Consider the following 23,427-nt stretch of genomic DNA (forward strand, 5'->3'; position numbering starts at 1 on the left):
AGCTACAAAACGAGGTATACTAGAGGGTATAACTAAAGTACGGACTTGGTGATACCTAAGGGCATACATTTAGCAAACAAAATGAATGATTATATGTTCCAGCTATTTAACAGCCAACGTGTGGTATACGTAATATTTAAAACGAAAAGTAGTTGTTCATGCCTGCAGCTTACATTCGAAATACTACAACGTATATCATGCTAGCTAAAAAGTACGAAATTATATAACATTTTTTGAGATAGCTAATTGTAAAATTCAATTTAAAACATGGACGAAAATACTCTTTATTACCCTTTAGCTACATGTTCAAGGGAAAAACGCTTTCTGGCTGCGAAAAGCCAAAAACTAACTGCCTTTTGTTTGAGTCCAATGCGCCATGTGTCCTTTACGGTTAGGAGTTTGTTGCTCTGTGCCCGCGTGAGTGTGTGTGTGTAACGATCTATGGGTGTGTGCGTGACTCCAGCACTCGTCCTCTTGGTTTTTGTCTCAGTGCACGCTGTACGATTTAACCTTTTTTCTCCCCCTTGGCCATATTGTTGCTGGCCATTTTCTTGTTCCCCTTGTGATAGCTGTTGTTATTGTTACGAGGATTGTTGTTGTCGCGCGGGCATAAATAATTCAGCACACAGACAGCCGCACATATTCACGCAGACAGACAAAGTTTTGGACACCGATACAGTTGGCCGTTCATTGTTGCTTCTGGCTTTTTTCAGGCCTACTTTTATGGCGCTTTTGTTAAACAAAAGAAAAGGCCAATTGTTGACAGAGAAGGAAGAAAGTTAAATGATTTGTAGACTGCTTCGATTTTGGCCTTTTATTCGTATTCATGTTTTTAATCACAGCAATCAACTTTCAACTTGAATCAGCTTTTAAAAACTCTGTACAAACATTTTGAATCTTGCCATATTTCAACTATAAAACAAACTACCGAGCAACTTTTAAACTCTTCTTAACTGGATATCTTAAATTTGTATAGGAAATTTATATAATACATGAAAGCATGTTCTCTTTAAGCCGCTTGTGCACTTTTTCTTAGAAATGCAAAATGAAAGAAAATTCATTTTCACATTTTTGAAATACTTGGTGAAATTCATCCGAAGTTGCTCAACCAACTTGGCTGCCACATAAATTTTCGCCATATGATTTATGCACTCTAACGTGGGAGCAACTTCCCCACCTTCCCCTTTCACCGAACCTCTTGTTCTACACAGCAATTATTTGGAAGCCAGTTTTTGGCACTCGCACATCCAGACCAACACCACCAACACCCACCTACCACCCACCACCCACACATGCTTGCCTAAGCGATTTCTCAATTTGCATATGTTTCACACACACACGCCGGCACGCTGAAGGACTCTCTCGCTCTCTCGTGGGATCCTTGAGTTGGCCAGGCTGTGGCAGTCAATTTGTTAAATAAATTGAATTATGTTACAGTTTCGCCATATTTTTTTTGTTCTTTTGGGTTTTGGCTCTCGTGTTTCGACCCTCGAGTTGACCTTTTTTGTGGGGACTCTAATAGAATTACATATGCGACAAGTTTGATGACCAAATTCGAAACGATATCTCCTGGGCATCATGGGCTTGCTGCTGCAACTTTATAATTAATTAAAGAGCTACCATTGCTATACTTTCTTTTCAAACCCCTCAACCGGAAACAAATAAATAAAAAAAAGGGTGGAGACAACGGAAAGCGGAAATTCTTATCGTTCAAATAATTCATTTGGCAAAGAAGCAAAAAATAATTTTGGAAAAACATAAAAGCGGAAACTGCGGGCCGACCCAAAATAAATAACCAGAGATATTAAAATTCGGGCAAACCATTTTTGTGTGAATGCCCCCCTCACTCGCGGCTTTTGCTTCGTAAGCCAGCACATGCAGAGCATAATTAATAATGAGAGCATAGTAGCAACAGCAACGCGAAGCAGAAAGCGGAAATCCAATTAACATTTTTTCGGTTACTTCCGTTTCCTGTCCAAAATTTAATTCCGGGACGTTCGCCAAACACAACAGAGTAACAAAATTAATTAAATTGTATTTTTTATTCCAACGGCACAACGTGTGGTATACTTAATGGGCCTTCGTGCAACTCATTTCCCCAGGATTTTAGTGCATAGGTGGGTCGTAAAAATCTATCCCATTCTGCCATTCTCTCCCGCAGCGATAAAGCCAATTGACAAACTTGGTCCTCGTTGTCGTCTTCTATTTTTTATGACCACTTTAGGACTATTAACGCTTCATGGGCCGCTTGCAGTAAGGTTTGACTAATTAGATTTGTGAGCGAGTGTATAGTATATATTTTCTTATATGTGGGTAGTCAAGTGTCCTTCCATTTTCTGGCTACCCAGTTGTGTTCATAAAATGTAAGCGTAATAAACCCTTATTCTATTTTAGCCTTATTCAGTTTGGCTGACTTTTGGGGAAAGTGAAGGCATCGCTAATGGAAATTTATGTAGGAAAAAGGAAGGGACTCGGGAAGTCCTTGTGCTAGTCGCATAGTTAGAAGTTGGCTAGGCCAGGCGGTAAATGTTGGACAGTTGAGTAAACTTGGCCTATTCGTAAGTTACTTAATTAGCGTCAGGTGGAAATTCAGGAGAACCAGTAATGTTCCTTCCTAATTAGTACTTTTATGGAAAACATATTGACAGTTCCATTAAAAGCATGTTCGCAGAATTGGACAGGCAAAAACCATCGGAATAAAAATTGAACCGAACTCGAAAATATTTTTTATTTCACTCTGTTATCTTTGAACATGTTGAACAATGCAAAGATTCGGCTTGATAAAACATTGATGCAGAAACAATGCAATATTTATTCTTTTGAGAGAGGTCTTCATCCACTTATAATGCCAGCCAAAGCTAGCCACACAATTCCGCTTGATATGTTTGCCTTTCATCGAATACACCATGAATTCAACCAGCCCCCCAAAAAAAAAACAAAATAACCACCGAAAAAATACAGCAGAGACCGGAACAGAAAAGTGGGAGCAGGATTGTTAAAACCGCTGCTGAAAAGCGACTTTCAATTAATATACAGTCCTGGGTGGGGGAAAAATTCGCAGACATTTTCCCGCTCTCACATTCCGCCGCTTTTGGCGGCTCAATTCGGTGAACCTTAACGGGCAATAACGAGCAAAAGCCACAGGGCCAACACGCACTTGGAAATGGTCGTACACTTCAAGAAAAATCAACACGCTGCAACAATATAAAAACTGCTTCAGTTGTGTTAGGAAAAAAACCCGGTTGGAACTTAAATTGGTAATTTTGTCAAGTGCATAGTTCCCATTCTAAAGTTTTGGCTACTTTTTGTTCAATACCCGGCAGACATTTTTTGAAAACACAATCCATGAGGAATGTCAAATACTTTGTCTCGCCCTCACACGCACTCTTGACCCGTGGGACTCGTAAACTGTGCAATTTTCTCATTGTTGCTAATTTATATGACACGCCCGAGAGCCGGCGAGCATTAAATAAGGAGAGCGGGGCAGTTGGAGGGGGGCGATTGAGACAGGACGAGCAGAGAGAGAGAGGAGTTCGGCAGGACGAGCGCTAATTCAAGGCAAATAATGCGTTGCAGGCGTCAGGCGGCGGGCCAAAATGGTTTCATGGCCAAAAGCCAAAGCCAAAGCCAGTCGGAACAGCAGAATACAAGTGTGAGTGGGTGGAGAGTACAACAAAAAAAAGAGAAAGAAGAACAAGCCAATAGGAAAAAAAGAAAGCCGAGCAAACAAAAGGAAATAAACCGAAGCACGTAACTTTTGGTTAACCAAATGGAATATGACGGCTTTGGTTGCTCTGACCCACTCACAGCACATCCTGCGCGGGTGGAGGAGTGAGGAGGGGGCAGTGTGGCTACATCCTTATCCCCAGACACAGAGACAGACCCTCGACCTGGCAACCCACCATCATACCATCATACCAACCCAGCTCCAGCAAACCCCACTGGCCTGTTGTGTTAGTTCAAATTACCTGAAAGTCCTTTTGGGCTTTTGAGTTGCTACACCCAGCTGCATGGCCAAACGGAATGCGCAGGATGAGCCAAGTAGACCACTGCAATTTGCTGATTTTTGCCAGGAATATGAGATTCATACATATATGTACATACATGGTCTTAAATGGAATTAGAGATATCTGGGTGGTGTTAGAATTTGCTTTGTTGCTGTTAGATTTCTCACCGCACTCGGAATTAAGAATTTAGTTGCACTACCGCAATTAAAGGAAATATTTGAGCACATGACACTTTGTCTTTAGTTAATGGCAAAATGCTGTAGAATTTCGTGTTATGATCATTGCCAACTTTGAGATAATTATAGATTTGGGCTATGTTTTGATGTCGTATTAACTTACAGCTTTTAGTTTGGAAAGGTAGCCTTGTAATTGCACATAAAAATGTGCAAAAAAGTCTTAAAGTTTCGTAAGACAACTTAATTTTGCTCACATTTGCAGCAGCTTGTGCCTGTCGCTTAACCGCAATTATCCTGACCACTGAAACGCAGCCACGTATGCGAAACTAATTACTAAGTAGCAGAATCTAATAACTTTATGGCATTCGCTGGCCACTCACTTTTTCCAAGTCAGTTGGTCGGACAATCCGCTTAGCTCCGGTGAAATTTTGTGTGAATTAAGACATTTTTTATGCTGCTTGTGTGTCTGATAAGAGGCAGCTAAGGAGGAAAAAAAAAACCTAAAACTCATTTGGCCATTACATCCGGTGGGTGCATCGCCACTGCTAATCCTGGCCCAACTTTGTTGCATTATTTCAAGCCAAGTTTGGAAACAAAACGATGTGGAAATAGCCAAGTTTTTTGCAGCCAGCTAGATGGATTTAGAGTGGTAAGTGGGAAGTGGGGCGAAGGCAGCTGGCACATTGTATGCGAAATATATTTTGCATGGAGCCCATCTCTGCTCTTTCACAGCCGAAAGTTGAAAGAATATTTAGTGCCTGGCTATAAACTGAACAATTTGCTGTCAAATTATGCCTTTGAAAGGCACAAGTTGGGCATGGCTGCGTCGGCAGGAGGTACAAAGTGTCGTAAAAAGCGCATGAAACTGTGGCAAGCACTTGAGGCAACACACAGGAGCTCCCCAGAAAGTATGCAACATTTTCGGGCGTTTTTATGGCTGACAAAGGAAACTGCTGGGGCGAGAGGAGGGGGATAAGGGGGAGAAGACAGGCGGAAATGAGATGAAAACTGGACACCATGTTGCAAGCTATTTATTGAACAACAGAGGGACGGTGCAGGGGGCAGGGGGCATGGGGCAGGGGACAGATGCATCTACAGAAAGGGGCGGAGATGCACTTAACATGTGTGAAAAATGCGTTCAAGGCAAAAGCGCCCAGAGAAGCTAGCTCGACCAGGTATTAGTGTGTGTTCTCCTTAGTCAGCCTTTGCACTGCAAGAAATTTGTTCTTATATGATTATAAAAATAAAAATTCAACCTAGCTTTGAAGAAAACAAAACGTTTGATGCATTTCAGTTACATGTATGTCAACTTATAGGTTAGTTAAAGGACAAAGAAACTGATTTCATGATAAAACCATAACATTTTGTTCAGTGTACCTTCTTGCCGCCTTGTTTTACCGCAACAATGCGTACGTTGTGTGTACGTTGAGGGTATTTCGGTTCTGTTGTTTCCTCGGGCTTCGTTCGCCTGGCAAATTGCCATAAAAAAATGTTTTCAAGCGCCACAAAATATGCAACACTCACTCTGCACATGCACATGCATTTGTGAATGCGAGTGTGCCAGTATCTGTGTGTTTGTATCTGTGTGTGCCCCATAAACTATGTTAAAATGTTGCGCATTGCATTTTCTTCGCGAATGGAACTTTTCGGTTTTGAATTAAACAACGCACGTATTTCACACCTGCCAAGCAGCAGCAGCAGCGGCGGCAGCAGCATCATTCACCCAGGTGAGGCGATATGATGGAAATGTGGAAGGCTGGATCAAAAGCTGCAGCCTTGGGGGCTGGCAAAACGCGTTTATCCATATGAGTGACTGACAATCGCGAGTGCCAGAGTGATAAATGAGCGATAATTTGGCTTTGGGTAGAATGCGGGCACTGAATTTAAATTGAAAAAAACTTTAAACCTAACGGAAATTCAAGCCAATTGGGCATTTGGTTATTTAATGATTTGAGTCAACTGTTCAACACTTGCGTGCTGTGTTTACCAAACACTTTAAACTGGTAGTTTTCAAGTGCCGCGTCTTCAGGCTATTAACTGCCACCCAGCAAATTGAAATCCTTGTTAACACAAACACACACACAATCGCACATGTTGAATTCACCTAACTGCAACTGTGCTTGTGGGGATTTATTTCCAGTTGCCAGTTTTTGTTGCCTCCGATGGAGTGGAGTGAAGTGAAGTGCTATGAAATTGAAGCAAGGAACCCAAGTCCCTGCACCGCCCGCATTTTTCCTTCTATTTTTCTCCCCCCTCTGGTTTTTGCACTTTTCACCCAACACACGCACAACTTTCACTGATTGTTTAGACTGCCAACGCGTCGCCTCTAACTATGCAACAAATTGTTGATGCAGTTGCTGGAAGGGGGGGTAGAATCCCATCCGGGTTTACTCACTTTTTTGGCACTTGACTTGACAGTTCACCCCTGCACTTTCCCTTCTGCACTTTCACCTTATGCAGCTTTACTTGTGTTTTAGTTCTCCAAATAGGGCGGCTGCTGCATCGCTGCATCGAGGGCAAAACACTGGGGAGCTGGGCCCATGAAGTGGGCGGTTGGCTAAGGAGTTTGTATAGTTCGTATAGTTTGTGTAGTTTGTATAGAGAGCAACCGCCGAAACCGAAAGCCGTTAACTCGAAGAGACTGCGATGGTGTTGACAATGTTTTAAGTGCTTGTGTGGCAGCTTCGCTCGATTTTTGCTTCATTAAATTCCACCCCCCGTTTTGCGCACACACTTACCATACAGACTTACCCACTTGGTCTATCTATTTTCCAGCTATTTGGAGCCTTCTCCTTCTTCATGGGTTTTCCACATTGCTGCGCCGCGTCTGTGCTTATTTACGCAAACATAAATTTCCGGCTTAATACCGGAAAACTTTGCTCATCTTTCATACTCGCCTATTTTTTCCGCATTCTCGGCTATTCAAGAAGTTTGCTTTTAGCTCAGTTTTATTTCCGTTTACTTGACTTGTGCGATTTTCGAGGCAGCTTTTCGTCTAGACGATAGGATAGATAAGAAGGGAAAATACTGGCAACAAAGGGTATTATTTGCACTCACAAATATGAAGTCTACTAAGAACAGGCTTTTCTCCTATTTCATATATTTTTAACTTTTCGCACAACCTTGGGCTTTTATGTTTCAGTGTAATACTCACCTACCTCGTATGCAATGTGTTTATAAAGCCTTAATTTCTCTTATCGTCGCTGGACAGAGTGTGACTTAGACACGTTTGTGGTTACATAAATCTGAACCTTTCTTTTGTAGCCTCAGTATCTGAATTTTACTCTTGTTTTAAAGGACCGAAGGACAACGAAGGACTTGCTGCAGGATTGGGTGGCCTTTGTGTGGCCAAAATTTAATTAATGTATAAAAAGTAATGGATCTGGATAAGCCGTGCATTGTATTTTACCTATAAATTTTGATGTCTCACTCCATAAATACTCTCATATTCCCTTAAAAGCATAGAATAGACAAAATTATGGTTCCCCAATGGGTTCATAAGGGAAAAGCAAACATTTTCACTAGCTCGCATTTCTCCATTAGAAGGCCACCCCCAGCAAAGCAAATTGATATCCATACCTCAGCACCGCCGGACAAAAAAAAAAAAAATAGAAAGGAAAAGAAAAACAATTTCATACATTTTCCTTGACGTTGCATTATTGGAAACTGTTTCCCCTCCACCACTGCACAAGCTACAAACTACCCCGAAATATGAAATGAAATGCGAAACAAAAAGATGCGAAGCACCTCAACAAATTTTGATTAATGCATTTCAATAATAATAGTACCCCCTTACCCACCCCCCTTGTTTCGCATTTGCACTTTGATGGTTTCATTTTATGGTACCAGGGGTGTGCCACTGATGATTTGCAATATGCCACAGAATAAAAGGGGAGTGCAATTGCTGAAATTTGTTACGCAGTTACTTGCGATTTCTGGCAGCACAAAAAAAAAAGTTTTTCAATCATGACACAGGATTGAATCTGGCATTTTCTTGGACTACAAAACTCTTTAATGCTTTGCAGCATATTTGCTTGCGATCTTCAGCCGCATCCCCGTTTCGCCCATCATTAATTGTTCCTTTGTTGGCAAAGTTTTTGGCTTTTCCTTCACTAACAATTACATTCTTTGCCATGCATAAGTTTAAAGTAATTTAACTTCTGACGAGCTTTCCCCCCGCCTTTCACCCGAAACAAGTCGAAAAAGAAAAGAACGCGAACTTGGCCAACTCTTTTCTTTGTTCTTTTGGTTCTTAAGCGTTTTAAAATTGCAGGCCAACTAAAAAACGAAAAATTCCAAAGTTCAGTGAAGTGTGAATTGATTTTTCAAGAAATAGTTTTTGCAGCAAAAGGGAAAATTATTAAAATGTATATAAACTTTTACCTATGAAGATAGTGTAAAGTGGGCTAAAAACTTTCCGCTCAGAAAAATTCAAAAAAAAAAATTAATTAAGTTCATGTACTCATGGCTGAAACAAATAGCTTTGTGCTCTCGTTTGGGCCACTTGACGGACTCTTAAGAGCGAAACATATCCTCCCCTCCTTGCCAGCGAAATACCCCTTAAAACCCCATTAGCCATCGTAGAAACTCGCAGCAAGCACAGAATTCCCATGGGCGCCAATTGAAGTTGAGAAAACATCAGAGCCAAAAGCCCACTCAGACCAAAGTGCAGAGAAGGGGGGAGTGCAAAGGGAGTGCCGGGGGGAGTCGAGTGGATACCTCAGATCTGAACATGCGTTATGCCATATAAATATGGGGGACCTATGACCTGCATTGACACGTGCTGGCATCCCAACGCAACCCACTCCGCATTGTGTATTTATGATTATTGTTATTGCGCCGGTGTGTGTGTCTGTATGTGTGTTTGTGTGGGTGTGGGTGAGTTGGCAATACATACGTATGCGTATATATTTATTCGCCAACCGGAATTCCTGCCCCACCACCCAGCTTTTGCGCCCCCCAGTTTTGCGCACCTGATGTTGTTTTTCCTGCTGTCGAAGTCAATTTGTGTCACGGCCCCCGTCGAAGGCGGCTACGAAAATAGTTCAAGACAGGAGGCGGGGAAATCCAAGAAAACGCAGGAAAACAGTGAAAAAAATATATATATATATATAACTTTAACTGTGTAAGATAATAAATAGATTTAGATTGCGAAAACTGTAACAGTTACACAGTAACTAAACCCGAAATGCATTCTGTGTTCATGAGAACTTTATAGCAATGGTATGTAGTCAGAGATACCAGTTTTCTTGTGCAAATTATTTGCTAAATTTCTTAGCTGGCATTCGAGTTATTTATCCTGCACTCTTGCTTTTTTCATTTGCACCACTTGGAGTGACTCGTCCATTGCCAGGCATTTCAGACTTCAAGGTGCAATAATAGCTCCCATCTGCACCGATTCCTCCTGTAAATTTGCCACCAAAGAGCCCAGAAGTCATGCGGACGAGCTTTGAGGTATGCAGCATATCTGGAATATGTTTCCCATATTGCATTGCTCCGTTTTGTGGTGCAATCAGGGGTATAGATTGCGTTCCTTTTGGGCGCCTTTAATGAGAGCAAACTGCAGGAGAAAGCGATGCGAAACCAATTACCAGGCTACGAATTCAAGACAAAACCCCCATTGGAATCGGCATCCAGAAGGAGGAGGAGTAGTCGAAACCTAATTTCAATCAATTTGGCCTAACAAGCGACAGATTGCCAACCTAACGAATCAATTTGATTTCCCAAACGAGACAAAAGAACTCGATGTCGTCGTTCGGCAAACGGCAACAAATTTCGCATTTAGGCATTTCATTACAAAACTAAAAGGCTGCGCAAGGATACGGGCACCAAAGGATTAAGGGGGCAGCTTCCTCCTAAATGCTCGGCATTGGAGCTCCTCCCGAATTCGGGACTCGAAAATAAAGCAGCGGTAGCAAGTGGCATCATTACTCAAGCAAATGGGACCATCATCAGTCGATGGCCGGCGAAGTTCCATCTCCATCCCAGACAACAAGTGCAATCAATTTTCAACAAAGGGCGATGCAATCCAATGCAATGCAACTGCGAATGCAACTACATTCGTATTCCCCGCCCCCGCCCCCGCGCCCTTTATTTTGCCACCCAACTACCCTTAATCCATGCGCTCATCTGCATACAACTGCCTTGTGCCGCAAATGCTGATGCTGCCACTTGAAATGCAAAAATATTTGGAAATTCCCCGATTGCATTTGGGGCGCAGTCGACTCAACTCCATTCGAACAACAACAGCAGCAACAGAAGCAGATAGATATCTTGATGGGGCTGTGAATGGAATCCGAGTGCGGTTAATGAGCCACTGCTGAGTCTCAAAAATGAAACACCTAAACTGCAGAAGCTTACTGCATCATACTCTTTTCAGTGGGCTTTGCTCTGGTTCACTACTCAAAGTGCTGCAATTCTGGCTTGTGGTTTTGGTTCGAACCATTCGATAATTTCGCAGTTGAAGTGCATAGCTCAGCAAGCTGAATTTACACACTCATTAAGTGGAAATTAATCATTTAATCTTTACAAAAAGATCATGTACTTGGTGCTATCTACAATGTACTTAAATATGCAGTAAGCAATGCAATTTCCCTTGAAATGCTAATAGAATATGGAAAATTGGTTACTCCTGGTTCTGTAGACGCAGTAAAGATATAACAGATTGTAATTATAACCTTTTTTTCATTATTGGTCAGCAATGCGACTGAAAAAGGTCCAAAAGGACCCTTGGACCTGTTAACTCTCCTCCGAAAGCCAATAAATTGCGTTTGCTGTGCGTCGACTGTTTGCCAAAGGACATGCAGGTTTATCCAAGACTGCGAGTGACCAAAGGACCCCCGATTTTTTCATTAAACAGCCAGCTCACGTCGCTTCCCCTTCCCCACCGCCAATGCAAACGAAGGCCTTTTATTTGTCCTTGCTCCTTGGCCATACAAGGAATCCGCTTTAAAACATGAAACTCTTTTTTCGGACCAGTGCAGCGGCCATGGAAGTGATTCGTCAAATTCCGCATGGCCATATATTGCGAAAGGACATTTTTGGGAAAAGGATGTCGTTTGTTTGCAGGACTCTCGTGTTTTGTTCAACAACTTTTCGCGCCAAGTGGCCTCTCGGTGGCCCTCCATCTGGAGAGTTGCGTCTTTTATTGGACATCGGATTGGAAATCGCATTTGAGGGCTGCGATGCACGATTTAATCCACCTTTCAGCATTTAACAGCTGCAATGAATAGTAATGCCCGGTTGTTGTCAATTCAATTTGAATATTAATTTTCACCTGGTAAATGGCAACCGGTAAATGGCAAAGTGATTCGATCGCATTGGCGACTACTGAATGGCATCAATTAATATAAAACACACACTTTTCACCACTGGGTGCTGTCCTGGCAATGTGATTAATATTCCGCAGCCAGGTTTTGCCGCATAATTTAAAACCAAAATGATTTTTATATTTTCAATTAATTTGGAACAATAAATCGAGATGCGAGGTTTACCTACGAAAATGCATACAATTAAATTGCTGCATTAATTTGACAAAGGTTTCGCATGCAACTGAATCGTTAATCATGGATATGATTAATCAAATAAATTGCATTTCGCCTGCAGTTGCTACTAAAATTGTAAGTGCAAACAATCCGAGAACGAATATAATATTACCTAGTCATTATGAACCAAATGATAAGAAGGGTATTTTATATTATCATTGACAACTTGAGAGATTTTCTCTGAGACGTTTTGGGTTACACTTGCAATCGAATATTCTGCCATCTCCATTAGGACATTTGTAGTTTGAGGCTATGGTCGAAGATTCCACAAAGGGTAAGTATCCTGGATCAACCCCCGTAAGATACAGATTTGCGAAAAGATATGTATTGCTCCCCCAATTGCCATAAAAACCGAGAAATTGTGCGGGGAACTGGAACTTCATGCCAGGAATTTACAACAGCTGATCTCCTGCTTTATTAATTTTTTTCCTTTACTTTCCTTTTGCTACCCTGACGGCCAGATTCGGTTTTGTATCTTACATTTAGCTACCCACAGGGGACAGTTTCGGCAATCCGAAGGGTTGGCTGTCCCACCTGATTGGGAGTGCAAAAATAAGATGAAAAAACACTGAGGGAAACCAAGTCATAGTGTAGTTACAATCTCTCCCATGGAAACAATTATGTATTTTCGAACGGGGGTAGATTGTTCCTTGGCCAGCCCTTGGGGTATGTATCGCCATCACCTTGTGGAAAGCTGGCATATGCGAGGCGTGGGTGTGGACTCGACTTTTGTTTATCCACCCATAAGTGTGGCCCAGAGCTACAATACCCATTTCAGTCCTAATGCATGGAAGATCATAATGAGGTTTGACCTATGGATAAAATGGTTTCGTCACTCCAAACAAAAAGCGAATAGACCGAGAGGCAAATAAAAGCCATAAACACGGCATGTTAAAGTGCGTGGAGGCTGACCCGCAATTGTTTGTTGCAAATTGTCGCCATTTTCTATAAATATTTTAACAAAAGGCTGGCAAAGGAAAACTTACAGCCGCCAACCGGAAAAACATATACGTTTTTATGGCATCGTTGTGCTGATGAGGGAAACAAAAGCCAGCCAGGTATCCAATGTACGTATGCAAATGGCAACGTTGGTGCCCCAATGATTGGCAAACAACTCGACATGGTTGTGGGATTTCAGACGAAAGTGTTTTGTGCCGACAACCAGGGATGTACTTAAAAACCGAATATAAGCGGGCTTTATAAGCCATTTCTTTTTGTTGGCTTATACTTGTTACGACCATTTTTTGGCCAAATATGGCAGTTAAATCTATTGTTAAGTTTGTAAAAATGCACACAGATGCCTTTTTTGATTGCCTGTACTATTTTAATTCCGCTTTTATTGTATTACTTATTAATTATCCTTTTACTCAAACCTGCTGAGTGCACAAAAGAAGAATCAAGTAACGTATGTAATAAATGCATCGCGTTGGAAAAAAGCCCACAACAAAAAATGGTTAAGACCCCATTTTTTCTGGGAACGATGTTTAACCTTTTCGGATGGTGATCCCCAGCGGGGGGTGGTCGTCTTACCCCTCCCCCCTCCAACCGCCCACCGGGAACCGCCCACTCGCGCTGCTTTTGACATCTTTCACAGCTCCTGTGTGACAGTTTACAGCTCTCGTAGTTCTCGTAGTTTGCAGCTCAGCCCATGGGCTTGGGGCTCCGTGCCCAGCACCTGTCATCGCTTTTAACACTGTGTAATATTTTCCAGCATGCAAGAGGGGGAAATCTCACATCCCCCCGCCCCCTCAGCTTGCACACTTCCGACTTCCTTGGCCCGCCCACTTAATTGAAAATCCAAACTGCATTTCCTTCTCGACGCGATGGGGCGTTGGATTGGTTGGTTGGGTTGGGCGGTTTGTTGGCGGTGAGTGCTTGTGTGCGAGCTAAATTAATTAGTAGCTAATGAAACGGGGCACATATTTATACAGGGCTGCTTCCTGTCTGGCTGTCACTAGGTGCAGGTCGCTGCTCCACTTCCTGCTCCCCTCATCTGGCATCCCATCGATGCCCCAAGGCCTCCACTGGAACCATTAACCATTTTCAATGCCAATTGAACACATTGAGGTTGTTGTTCTCTTTAAATACAGTGAGAAGCTTTCTTCTCAGTATGACTCCGTTTTTCTTTAATTTTATTTAGCTGCTTAGCTTCATGCTAAACTTTTCCTCAGTGTACGTATTAATTTAAAACCGCACTCAGCTCACATAGCTGCCAATGGCTAAGCCAATGTCCCTGCTCCTTCTTCGCTCGTTTTTTCACCCGCTCCAAACAGCCATTTATCAGGGAGTTCCCCGAGGTGGCCTGCACCAGCGAGTTGATTAATTAAATTGTTGACAATTTTAAAAGCTGCCAGGGAGTGGGCATTATTCACAGCTTAACATATCCCTCCTTGCCTCTAAACGATTTGTAGCTGGCAATGTTTGCCATCGCTTTATTGCCTTTTCTGTGTCATCTGTGTTGTTGGCGGCACTAGAAAATAAGCTTCATGTGGTTTAGATCGCTTAACTTGGCCAATGTGATTTACAACAAAGTATTTATTTAGTGTACTGAAAAGTTGGGTGTTTTCTTCAAAATTATGTATTGAATTTATGCTATTTATTTATACAAAGCACGGATTAAGCAGCTTGGTACCTGTTAATCCTTTCCTGTTCATTATTTTCTTAATATTATATTTATTTATGGCTACTGACAGTCGTATCCTGGTGAGAGTCCTTGACTGAAGTGTGGGCAGCTTGACTGCCATAAGTCACTTTTAATTGAAACCGCATCAAAACAATTAAAACTAAGCCAATTGCCAGTCTAGCCCTGAGAGCACTCAAAACTCGTCCTATATACAGATATATACGTATATCCTTCTTTTTTTTTTTTTTGCAAAAATGTGGATACCCAGTGGACTGCGTGTTTGTGAGCGTGTGCGAGGTATTAACTTAACTTTTCCACCCAACTCAATTAAAATGTTAGACAAAATTGCATATGCACAAGAGCAGGCAGCAAGTAAACAAATCCAAGTGTACATATGTGTGTGTGTGTGAGTGTGAGTGTGTGTGTGTGCTGCATAAATTAATAAACTTGATAGTGGGCGCGCGAGCCGGGGGCGTGGCACCACTCCACTCGTCGGACATAAAAACTAAACGAGCTTTGAGCGCTGGGCGACACGTACGCAGCGAGTAGCAGCAATTAAAATTTTAGTAGTTGCCCAGCCGTGCCAACAGGGGGTTAAGGATGGCGCATAGTTGGGGGTTAAGGGTGGGGGATAGGGGGATAGTTGGGATGTTAAGGGTGGGCACAAGTTGGGGGTTGTGGGTTGGGTGTTGAGGTCTCAGTCTACTGCTGTCGGCGCATATGTATGCCTCGCCTATCATCCTGTGTCATTCAACAGCTCCAATTTTTCAACAAACACTGCAAAACATTGGGGGATCGTCTGACAGCATCCTTGCTACTGCTTCTACGATGTTTAAAGCTTGGCAATTTCAAAATAAACTGTTAAATTTTATGTATATGCAACTTTATTAATTATATTCCTTCATATATATGCCATTAAATACAAAATACTATTTAATACATTAGCGAAACTTTAAAGGCATGCAACTTGTTCAGACCTTAAACTACATAGCCCAACGAAAATGAAAAGTGGGACGTGTTTGCCAGGATGAAGGAGTGTGAGAAAGTGGCGGCCGGAAGGAGAAAGCCTCTTCCGCTGTTTACCAAATCAACGACGACATCCTGCTGTGGGCCTAAATAAATTGTGTTGCATACTTTTATGCGTTTACCCGAGGTAACAAACTTTGTGATGGTCTTGGCATAGTCCTTAATGATGTGGCAGTATGTTTCGGGTGGGTGTAGCTGCCTGGGAATTCAGAAATTCAGAAATTCGCTTACAATTAAGTCCAACTTAAAACACACTTATTCACACAGTTATGGCAAACCTAAGCGTGGCAAAGAGAATGGCGGCAGGAATGTTTGACAATCACCTACCAAATTGGTCGAGTTCCTGTGGCTGGCCAAAACAATGTGGCCCAACTTTATGGCCCAGTAGTTGGCATAACTAATGCTGTCAACGCTTCTGCACAACTAATTGTAATTGTAATTGTAATTGCAAAATAGTTTGACTCACAGTCGGCTTCGTGTGCTGTGCAGCCTTTAAATTGCAATTTGCCAAAGAATTTAGCACAATGAAATTCAATTAACAACAAAGCGCACACATTCCCACACACACTCACACACACACACACAAAGCTCTCAAAACTGCGGCAAAATCCCAGCTACTATTTTATCTCACTTACACAGGAGCTGCGAGGAAGAGAGATGGCAGATAGCGAGGGAAAGGGACGCAGCAGCTTATGTCATGCGTCACTAAATCAGAACAATTTCGCACAAATTTCAAAAATAATAAAAGCCCATTTTAATTACACTCATGCTCTGGCCGAAAATTGTGGTTTTGCTGTATTTTTTACACTTGCAGAAAAAACTTAAGTTTAGATATGAACAGCAAGGTTCTTTTTCAAAAGCAAACTAAATTAATTATTTAGTGTATTTTGTGTATAATGAATTTATCAAATATTTTATTTACTGGACTTCTTCAGCCAAGGTTTTCCTAATAAAAAAAGTATACATTTTTCCGAGTGCAATTGAAATGACACGCTGCATAAATAGCTTTCTGTTTTATTCAGGTTTCGGGCATTTTATGTGCACACACATAATAGGGTCTATGATAAGAGAAATGGAAATTTCCAAACCCTGACTAACGGTCGATTTCGCCAAAAACGATGTCCAGCGATCCAATGATGGCCACCACATCGGCCAAAAGGTGTGCGGGTGCCATTTTGGCCATGAGCGCCAGATGGGCATAGGAAGCTGGACGAATCTTGCAGCGATAGGGACGCGATGAGCCGTCGGAGATGAGGAATGCTCCAAATTCGCCTTTGGGCGATTCGACGGCACAGTACGTTTGTCCCGGCGGCACACGGAATCCCTGCGAGAAGTGCTTGAAGTGATGGATCAGATCCTCCATGCCCTCCTTCATTCTGCTCCGCTGCGGCGGACTGATCTTCAGGTCATCCACCTTGATCTCACCCGGTGGCATGCGATCGATGCACTGCTTGATGATGTTCACCGACTCGCGCATCTCACGCATGCGCACCAAGTAGCGATCGTAGCAATCTCCATTCGATCCCACCACCACATCGAAGTCCATCTCATCGTAGGCATCGTAGGGCTGTTGCTTGCGCAGATCCCACTTGACGCCAGTGGCCCGCAGAACGGGTCCAGTGCATCCATAGTTCAGGGCGTCGTGTGCGGATATGACGCCAATGCCAATGTTACGCATACGCCAGATGCGGTTGTCGGTCACGACGTCCTCCACCTCGTCCAAGCGATGGTTGAACTGATTGATGAACTGATACAGATCGTGCATAAAGCCCAGGGGTATATCACTGGCCACGCCCCCTGGTCGAATGTAGGCGGCGTGGAGACGAGCGCCCGAAGCTCGCTCCGAAAACTCATACAACTTCTCACGTTCCTCGAACAACCAGAAGAGTGGCGTTATGGCGCCACAATCGAGCACCGACGAGCCAATGGCCATCGTGTGATTCGTGAGTCGCATTACCTCCGAGAACATGGTGCGTATGTACTTGGCCCTGGGTGGAACCTCCACATTCAGCAGCTTCTCCACCGCCAAGCAGTAGGCCAACTCATTGGCCATGCAGGACACGTAGTCCAGGCGATCGAAGTAGGGCAATGCCTGGGTGTACGTCTTGTACTCGATCAGTTTCTCGGTGCCGCGATGCAGCAGTCCAATGTGCGGATCGGCATTGAGTACGGTTTCATTGTCCAGCTCGAGGATCATGCGGAGTACTCCGTGTGCCGCCGGATGGGCGGGTCCGAAGTTGATGAGCTTGGTGCGAAAGGTACGATCGACGGGTGGAATCTTTTTGCCCGTAAAATTGGGACGCTTCTTCCACTCGTCACCCTCCGGATACCAAACAATGTATTGCTGCTTATTCAGATACTCGGGATCTGGATACCAGAAGTGTGTGTTATAGGGCTTGTACGGCGGACCGGGTGGATACAGCTCATCCCAGCTGGGGTCACATTCCTTAGCCTTCGGCTCCTCTTGGCAACCTTAAAAGTGCACCTTATAGTGAGTTTACCCAAAATGGAGCGATCTACGTGGCTTACCAGCTTTGTGTGATGAAAAGACGCGGCGATTGAATAGTTTTCCCAAATCCGGTCTCTTGAAGGTGGACCTCAAGCCCTCGACGGTCAGATACTTCTCGCTGAAACGATTCTTGTACGCCTGGAAACGCCGAATTTCGTTGGGTGTGAAGAGCTTGTCGGCCAGCTTGCGCATTCCTTGCATTCCGCCAGACATGATTACCTGAGTATAAAGAACTTAACTTCTTTGGAAAATTATAAATTTAAACAATTGTTCTCCCCTTCGCTTACTGGGATGTTAACAGCAACGATTGCTATCTCCCAACATTCCGATTACTATAGTATTTACATTTTATTTCGTATGCAGCCCACTAATCCATTCATGATTGTTGTTCTCTCCTTGCAGATCTTCGATGATCACTACCACTTCGCACATCACAAGGTCTCGAAGCGGTCGCTCTCCCCCGCCACGCATCACCAGACTCGCCTGGATGACGACGACCGCGTCAACTGGGCGAAGCAGCAGCGGGCCAAGTCGCGGTCCAAGCGGGACTTCATCCGCATGCGACCCTCAAGGACCTCCTCGCGGGCCATGTCCATGGTGGACGCCATGACCTTTAACGACTCCAAGTGGCCGCAGATGTGGTATCTGGTAAGTGATCGCAAATGCAAGCAAACTATTCATAAAAAATATAATGATGTTTGCACGGATTTAATATTACAAGAACACAACCATAAGTATTAATAGTAGTATTGTATTTTAAATAATTTATTATAATGTAATGCTATTCCCAGAACCGTGGTGGTGGCCTGGACATGAATGTGATACCCGCCTGGAAGCAGGGCATTACCGGCAAGGGCGTGGTGGTGACCATTCTGGACGATGGCCTGGAATCCGATCATCCGGACATACAGGATAACTACGTAAGCACTGAGATTGGCTAACAACATTAAACCCCTTACTAAGTCAGCACTCAATAACCCAAACAGGATCCCAAAGCCTCGTACGATGTGAACAGCCACGACGACGATCCGATGCCGCACTACGACATGACGGACTCCAATCGCCATGGAACCCGCTGTGCCGGCGAGGTGGCAGCCACCGCCAACAACTCCTTCTGTGCGGTGGGCATTGCGTACGGCGCCAGTGTGGGCGGCGTCAGGATGCTGGACGGAGATGTCACGGATGCGGTTGAGGCAAGGTCGCTGTCGCTGAATCCGCAGCATATCGACATATACAGTGCCTCCTGGGGACCGGATGACGATGGCAAGACGGTGGACGGACCCGGGGAGCTGGCATCGCGCGCCTTCATCGAGGGAACAACGAAGGGACGTGGCGGCAAGGGCAGCATCTTCATTTGGGCATCGGGCAATGGCGGACGGGAGATGGATAACTGCAACTGCGACGGCTACACGAACTCCATCTGGACGCTGTCCATCTCCAGTGCCACGGAGGAGGGACATGTGCCCTGGTACTCGGAGAAGTGCAGCTCCACGCTGGCCACCACCTACAGCAGCGGCGGGCAGGGCGAGAAGCAGGTGGTCACCACGGACCTGCACCACTCGTGCACTGTCTCCCACACGGGCACCTCGGCGTCGGCCCCGCTCGCCGCTGGCATAGCCGCCCTGGTGCTGCAGTCCAACCAGAATCTCACCTGGCGCGATCTGCAGCACATTGTTGTGCGCACCGCCAAGCCGGCGAACCTCAAGGACTCCAGCTGGTCCCGCAACGGGGTGGGGCGGCGGGTGAGCCACTCCTTTGGCTACGGATTGATGGACGCCGCCGAGATGGTGCGCGTGGCCCGCACCTGGAAGTCGGTGCCGGAGCAGCAGCGGTGCGAGATCAACGCTCCCCACGTCGACAAGTAGGAGATGCTAATTGATTAGCCCATTCCCGTTCCTGTACTCATTTGCATTCTCTATTTGCCAGGGTCATTCCACCTCGTACCCACATCACCCTGCAACTGACGGTTAACCACTGTCGATCGGTCAATTACCTGGAGCACGTCCAGGCCAAGATTACGCTTACGTCGCAGCGTCGCGGAGACATTCAGCTCTTTTTGCGGTCTCCCGCCAACACCAGTGTCACGCTCCTAACGCCTAGGTAAGTGGAGCAGATGGTAGCCACCACCGCACCGAACTCCTGCTAATCCACTTCATCACCAGGGTACATGACAACTCCCGTTCCGGATTCAACCAGTGGCCCTTCATGTCTGTGCACACCTGGGGAGAGTCGCCGCAGGGCAACTGGCAGCTGGAGATCCACAACGAGGGACGCTACATGGGTAAGTCTGACCACGGTCTTGCAAATTACCAACCATTGTGCCGTCAGATCGATGCTTTCAACCTGTACCGTTACCGTTTTACATGCTGCGCTTTTGTGGAACTCAACCACCGACGCACCCACCTAACACCCCATAAACCCACCCATTGACCCACCGGCTTTTGTAGGCCACGCTCTGCTCAGGGAATGGTCGCTGATCTTTTACGGCACCACTCAGAGCATTGGGCCCAACGATCCGATCTCGGTGCCCAAGCCAAGTGGCTCGGAGGCAACCACCCCGAATAGCAGCAGCACCACCAGCAATCTGCATCAAGCCTACTCACCCCAGTACCCCCGCATTCCACCCAATAACTTTGGTAGCTCACCCTCGGGCGGGTCCAAGCTGCCACTGGGCAAAGTGCCTCCACCCAACAAATCCAGCTATGTGACCAACAATCCGCTGCTGAATTCCGCACCACCCAAGCAGGGCTACCAACAGATTTCCGCCACCTACGGCGTGATATTGGGCAAAGCCAATGGAAAGGCTAACAACAACAGCAAGGAGAAGACCAACAACAACAAGGGAAGCAAGGGCACCAATGGTAACAAGGGAAAATCGGGAGGATCGGGTGGCAACCGCAAGGAGCAAACCACCCAGAGCACCATCATTCAGACAAGCACCAGCAAGAATAAGTACTACCGCATCTCGCAACAGCAGCAGCAGCAAAAGAACAACAAGCAGGACAGGAATGGAGTGCAGACACAGAGACCCAAGGCCAACTCCGGCGAGAAGTCCTACGATGAGAAGAGTCGCAAAGTGGTGGGTGAGATCACCGCGAGTTCCGGCAACGGTTCCATCAAAGCAGCCAAGCAGGTGAAGGAGAGCACCACCTCCACGTCGAATTCCCGCATACCCAAGCTCTTCGAGCGCTACGAGAAGATTCAGGCCATTTTCCCCGAACTGGAACCCTATGAGCACAGTTCGCCCAAGGGAAAACCGAAGCAGGCCAAGCAGGGCAAGCAATTCGAGGTGGATCTGTTTAAGCCCACCACTGGGGGAAATAGTCGCCAGGGCAACACGAAGAAATCGCCATCGGTGCCGCCGCCCTCGCAAACGATGGCCACCCTCTCCATATTGCCCATACTGCCCGCCGGCGGAAGTAGCTTTCTGCCGGATCAGAAGATCCTCAAGAAACAACAGCTGCTGATGGCCGCCGCCGGAGTGATGGCTCCTGCCCAGGAGGTGGAGGTGGAAATGGAGGAGGTGCCGGCGACTCCTGATTACGAGGCACGCAAGGACCACCGCAAGGAGGTCAACGGACCAAATGGTAGCCAACCCAACCACTTTTCGGAACCACATCAGTTGCTTTTTAGTTTCATTCAAAAGCATTATTTGCGGAATTTTCATTACGACACCTTTTATTTATTAGTGTGTTCCTTAATTTTAAAGTTTTTGAACTATAACATGGTAGTGCTCGTTTTTCGCGTTTTCCACTGAGTGGCACTTTCTTGTTACTTTCATCAATCAAAGTGCAACTTTAAAATGTTTTTTTTCGTTTTGTTGGCCATTGGGCTGACTTTCCTATGGCAGTCAGTTTGGCAATTTTTCATTTTTATCCCTTTTTGCCGGATTTTGATGGAAGTTGCGATTAGCTTTCGGCACTTGATCTGCGCCATATACTCGTATAGTTCATATGGTAGATATATTGGCCCTTCACTTGACTTGTTTGCCCGCCTGCAATCTGCAATCTGCAATATATCATACATTTTATAACATTTTGCGTTTGTCGTTCGCTGTTGATTTTGTTTATGTGTTTCGATTTGATTTGGATTATTGAGCCCTTGGCCAGATAGCAATAACTAAAAGCATTTGATTTCTCTACTCTGCGCTTTCAGCACAAATCACACAATGGGACATGATATTCTACGGCACCGAAACGCCCGCCCAACCCGACGACGTGGCCAATCCCAGCCAGTCGAACCAGTTCAATCTGTACGGCAACGATATGGCCCACAACGACGTCGAGTACGATTCCACTGGCCAGTGGAGGAATATGCAGCAGGTGAGTCCCGCATCCCATTGTCTAGCTGTGAAAATCCCCCGGCTGCATGAATAGCATATATATTGGGGGTACAGTGAACGCTTGCATACTAGAAGATATGAAATCTGGCCTTCTAAAGAATTGCTTATAGCTTAATTCAAGAGTTAAATTTAAGTTCTAAGTACAATGCTTACGAAAATAAACATATAAGTGCATATAAGCTTTTAGTGCAGCTTTGTGAGCGTTGACTGTACTCATACGCCCCGTTGCCCTTCGTGTTCTGTTTACTTCTCGGTCTTGCAGTGCCTTGTAGATGCTTTGTCCGGGAGCGAGGAGATAGGTAGTGATCCGAGCCCGCATCAGAATCGCGGCACAATGCTGCGTGCTTGCATGTGGCTAGCTTGATTAAACCTTCAGTCAGACAGTCGCAGTGGCTTGCAAACTGTGCTGCCTGGCAGGAACCTAGTCCTTTGGCAGGTAGCCTGTTTCTCGAGTTCGCTCGAGTTCCAGTTTGTTTATTTTGATTTTTTTTCATTTTTTTGCCCCCCCGCATGCCTTTTGTTGTTAATGTACGAAGTTCCCCAGCACGCGCCAATGCACAGCAGCCCAAGTATGCAAAGTACTCGCCCAATAGCGCTCATAAATTTGCAAATACTTGGGCATACACTGTCAGCAGCTATCTTTTGGGCCTGTTTGCCGCACTCCCCCCTTCTCCTCACCCCTCTGTAACCAAGTCACCATCCGCCAGCATCTTAATTCCACTTTTGGCAGCCGTTTTTAAGCCTCCTTTTTTTGGCGGTGGGCCAGGAGGCAGTGCCTCTGTCAGGGACACCAGGACAGCGAGGGGCACAGCGAAAAACTATCGCCAGCATTAAGTAGAAAACCTTCTGGTTTAAAACCCCTTTCACTACAGCTGACCAAAGCGAACTTTCTCTATTGCATTTAACCAAAAACGCATAACAATAATTGGGATACTAGTGTGATAGTGATATATACTATATGTTGTAAGAATCATTGCTCTGCCATTTTTCTCCGTGTGCGGCATCAGCATTTTTCTAAACTTTGCCTACGTTTTGCCAGCCCATGGCAGCCTGGGCTTTATTCAAGTGCACTTTTGCCCCGGGCAGCCAGCAATTTTTAACCTTTTGGCACCTATTGTGCTTTAAAAGCGTTGCTGTTTCCCGCTGCCACTGGCAGCCACTGGCAGAAAGGGATGTGCGGTAATAAAGGCGAGTGCAGTG

The 23,427-nt window shown here is 45.0% G+C and overlaps 2 protein-coding genes across 7 annotated transcripts in view; one reads left to right on the top strand and one right to left on the bottom strand.

Annotated features, from left to right (window-relative positions):
* LOC122622028 (furin-like protease 1) overlaps positions 1–23,427 on the top strand; it is a 152,038-nt gene that overhangs the window by 122,974 nt on the left and 5,637 nt on the right. For 5 of the 6 annotated variants that reach the window (XM_043800132.1, XM_043800134.1, XM_043800136.1 and 2 more), the window contains 6 exons: positions 18,288–18,533; positions 18,677–18,805; positions 18,872–19,746; positions 19,812–19,985; positions 20,048–20,166; positions 22,041–22,207. In XM_043800132.1, the coding sequence (XP_043656067.1) occupies positions 18,288–18,533; positions 18,677–18,805; positions 18,872–19,746; positions 19,812–19,985; positions 20,048–20,166; positions 22,041–22,207 (1,710 nt within the window). Of the gene's footprint in view, positions 1–18,287; positions 18,534–18,676; positions 18,806–18,871; positions 19,747–19,811; positions 19,986–20,047; positions 20,167–20,332; positions 21,473–22,040; positions 22,208–23,427 lie in introns of all 6 variants that reach the window. The other variant, XM_043800137.1, reaches the window with a different exon arrangement.
* LOC122622031 (NADH-quinone oxidoreductase subunit D) lies at positions 16,357–18,188 on the bottom strand. The gene is made up of 2 exons (XM_043800139.1): positions 17,906–18,188; positions 16,357–17,848 (listed from the first exon to the last, which is right to left on the bottom strand). The coding sequence occupies exons 1-2, from the start codon at positions 18,096–18,098 to the stop codon at positions 16,470–16,472; spliced, it is 1,572 nt and encodes a 523-aa protein (XP_043656074.1). The 5' UTR covers positions 18,099–18,188; the 3' UTR covers positions 16,357–16,469.

The sequence above is a fragment of the Drosophila teissieri genome, chromosome 3R (assembly GCF_016746235.2).
Source record: "Drosophila teissieri strain GT53w chromosome 3R, Prin_Dtei_1.1, whole genome shotgun sequence".
Taxonomy (NCBI): domain Eukaryota; kingdom Metazoa; phylum Arthropoda; class Insecta; order Diptera; family Drosophilidae; genus Drosophila; species Drosophila teissieri.

Bases quoted from the DNA above. Each gene is read 5' to 3' on its own strand.
- LOC122622031 (XM_043800139.1), bottom strand. From the start codon at position 18,098: ATGTCTGGCGGAATGCAAGGAATGCGCAAGCTGGCCGACAAGCTCTTC. The intron at 17,849-17,905 runs GTAAGCCACGTA...TGCACTTTTAAG, and splicing joins CTTTTCATCACACAAAGCTG to GTTGCCAAGAGGAGCCGAAG.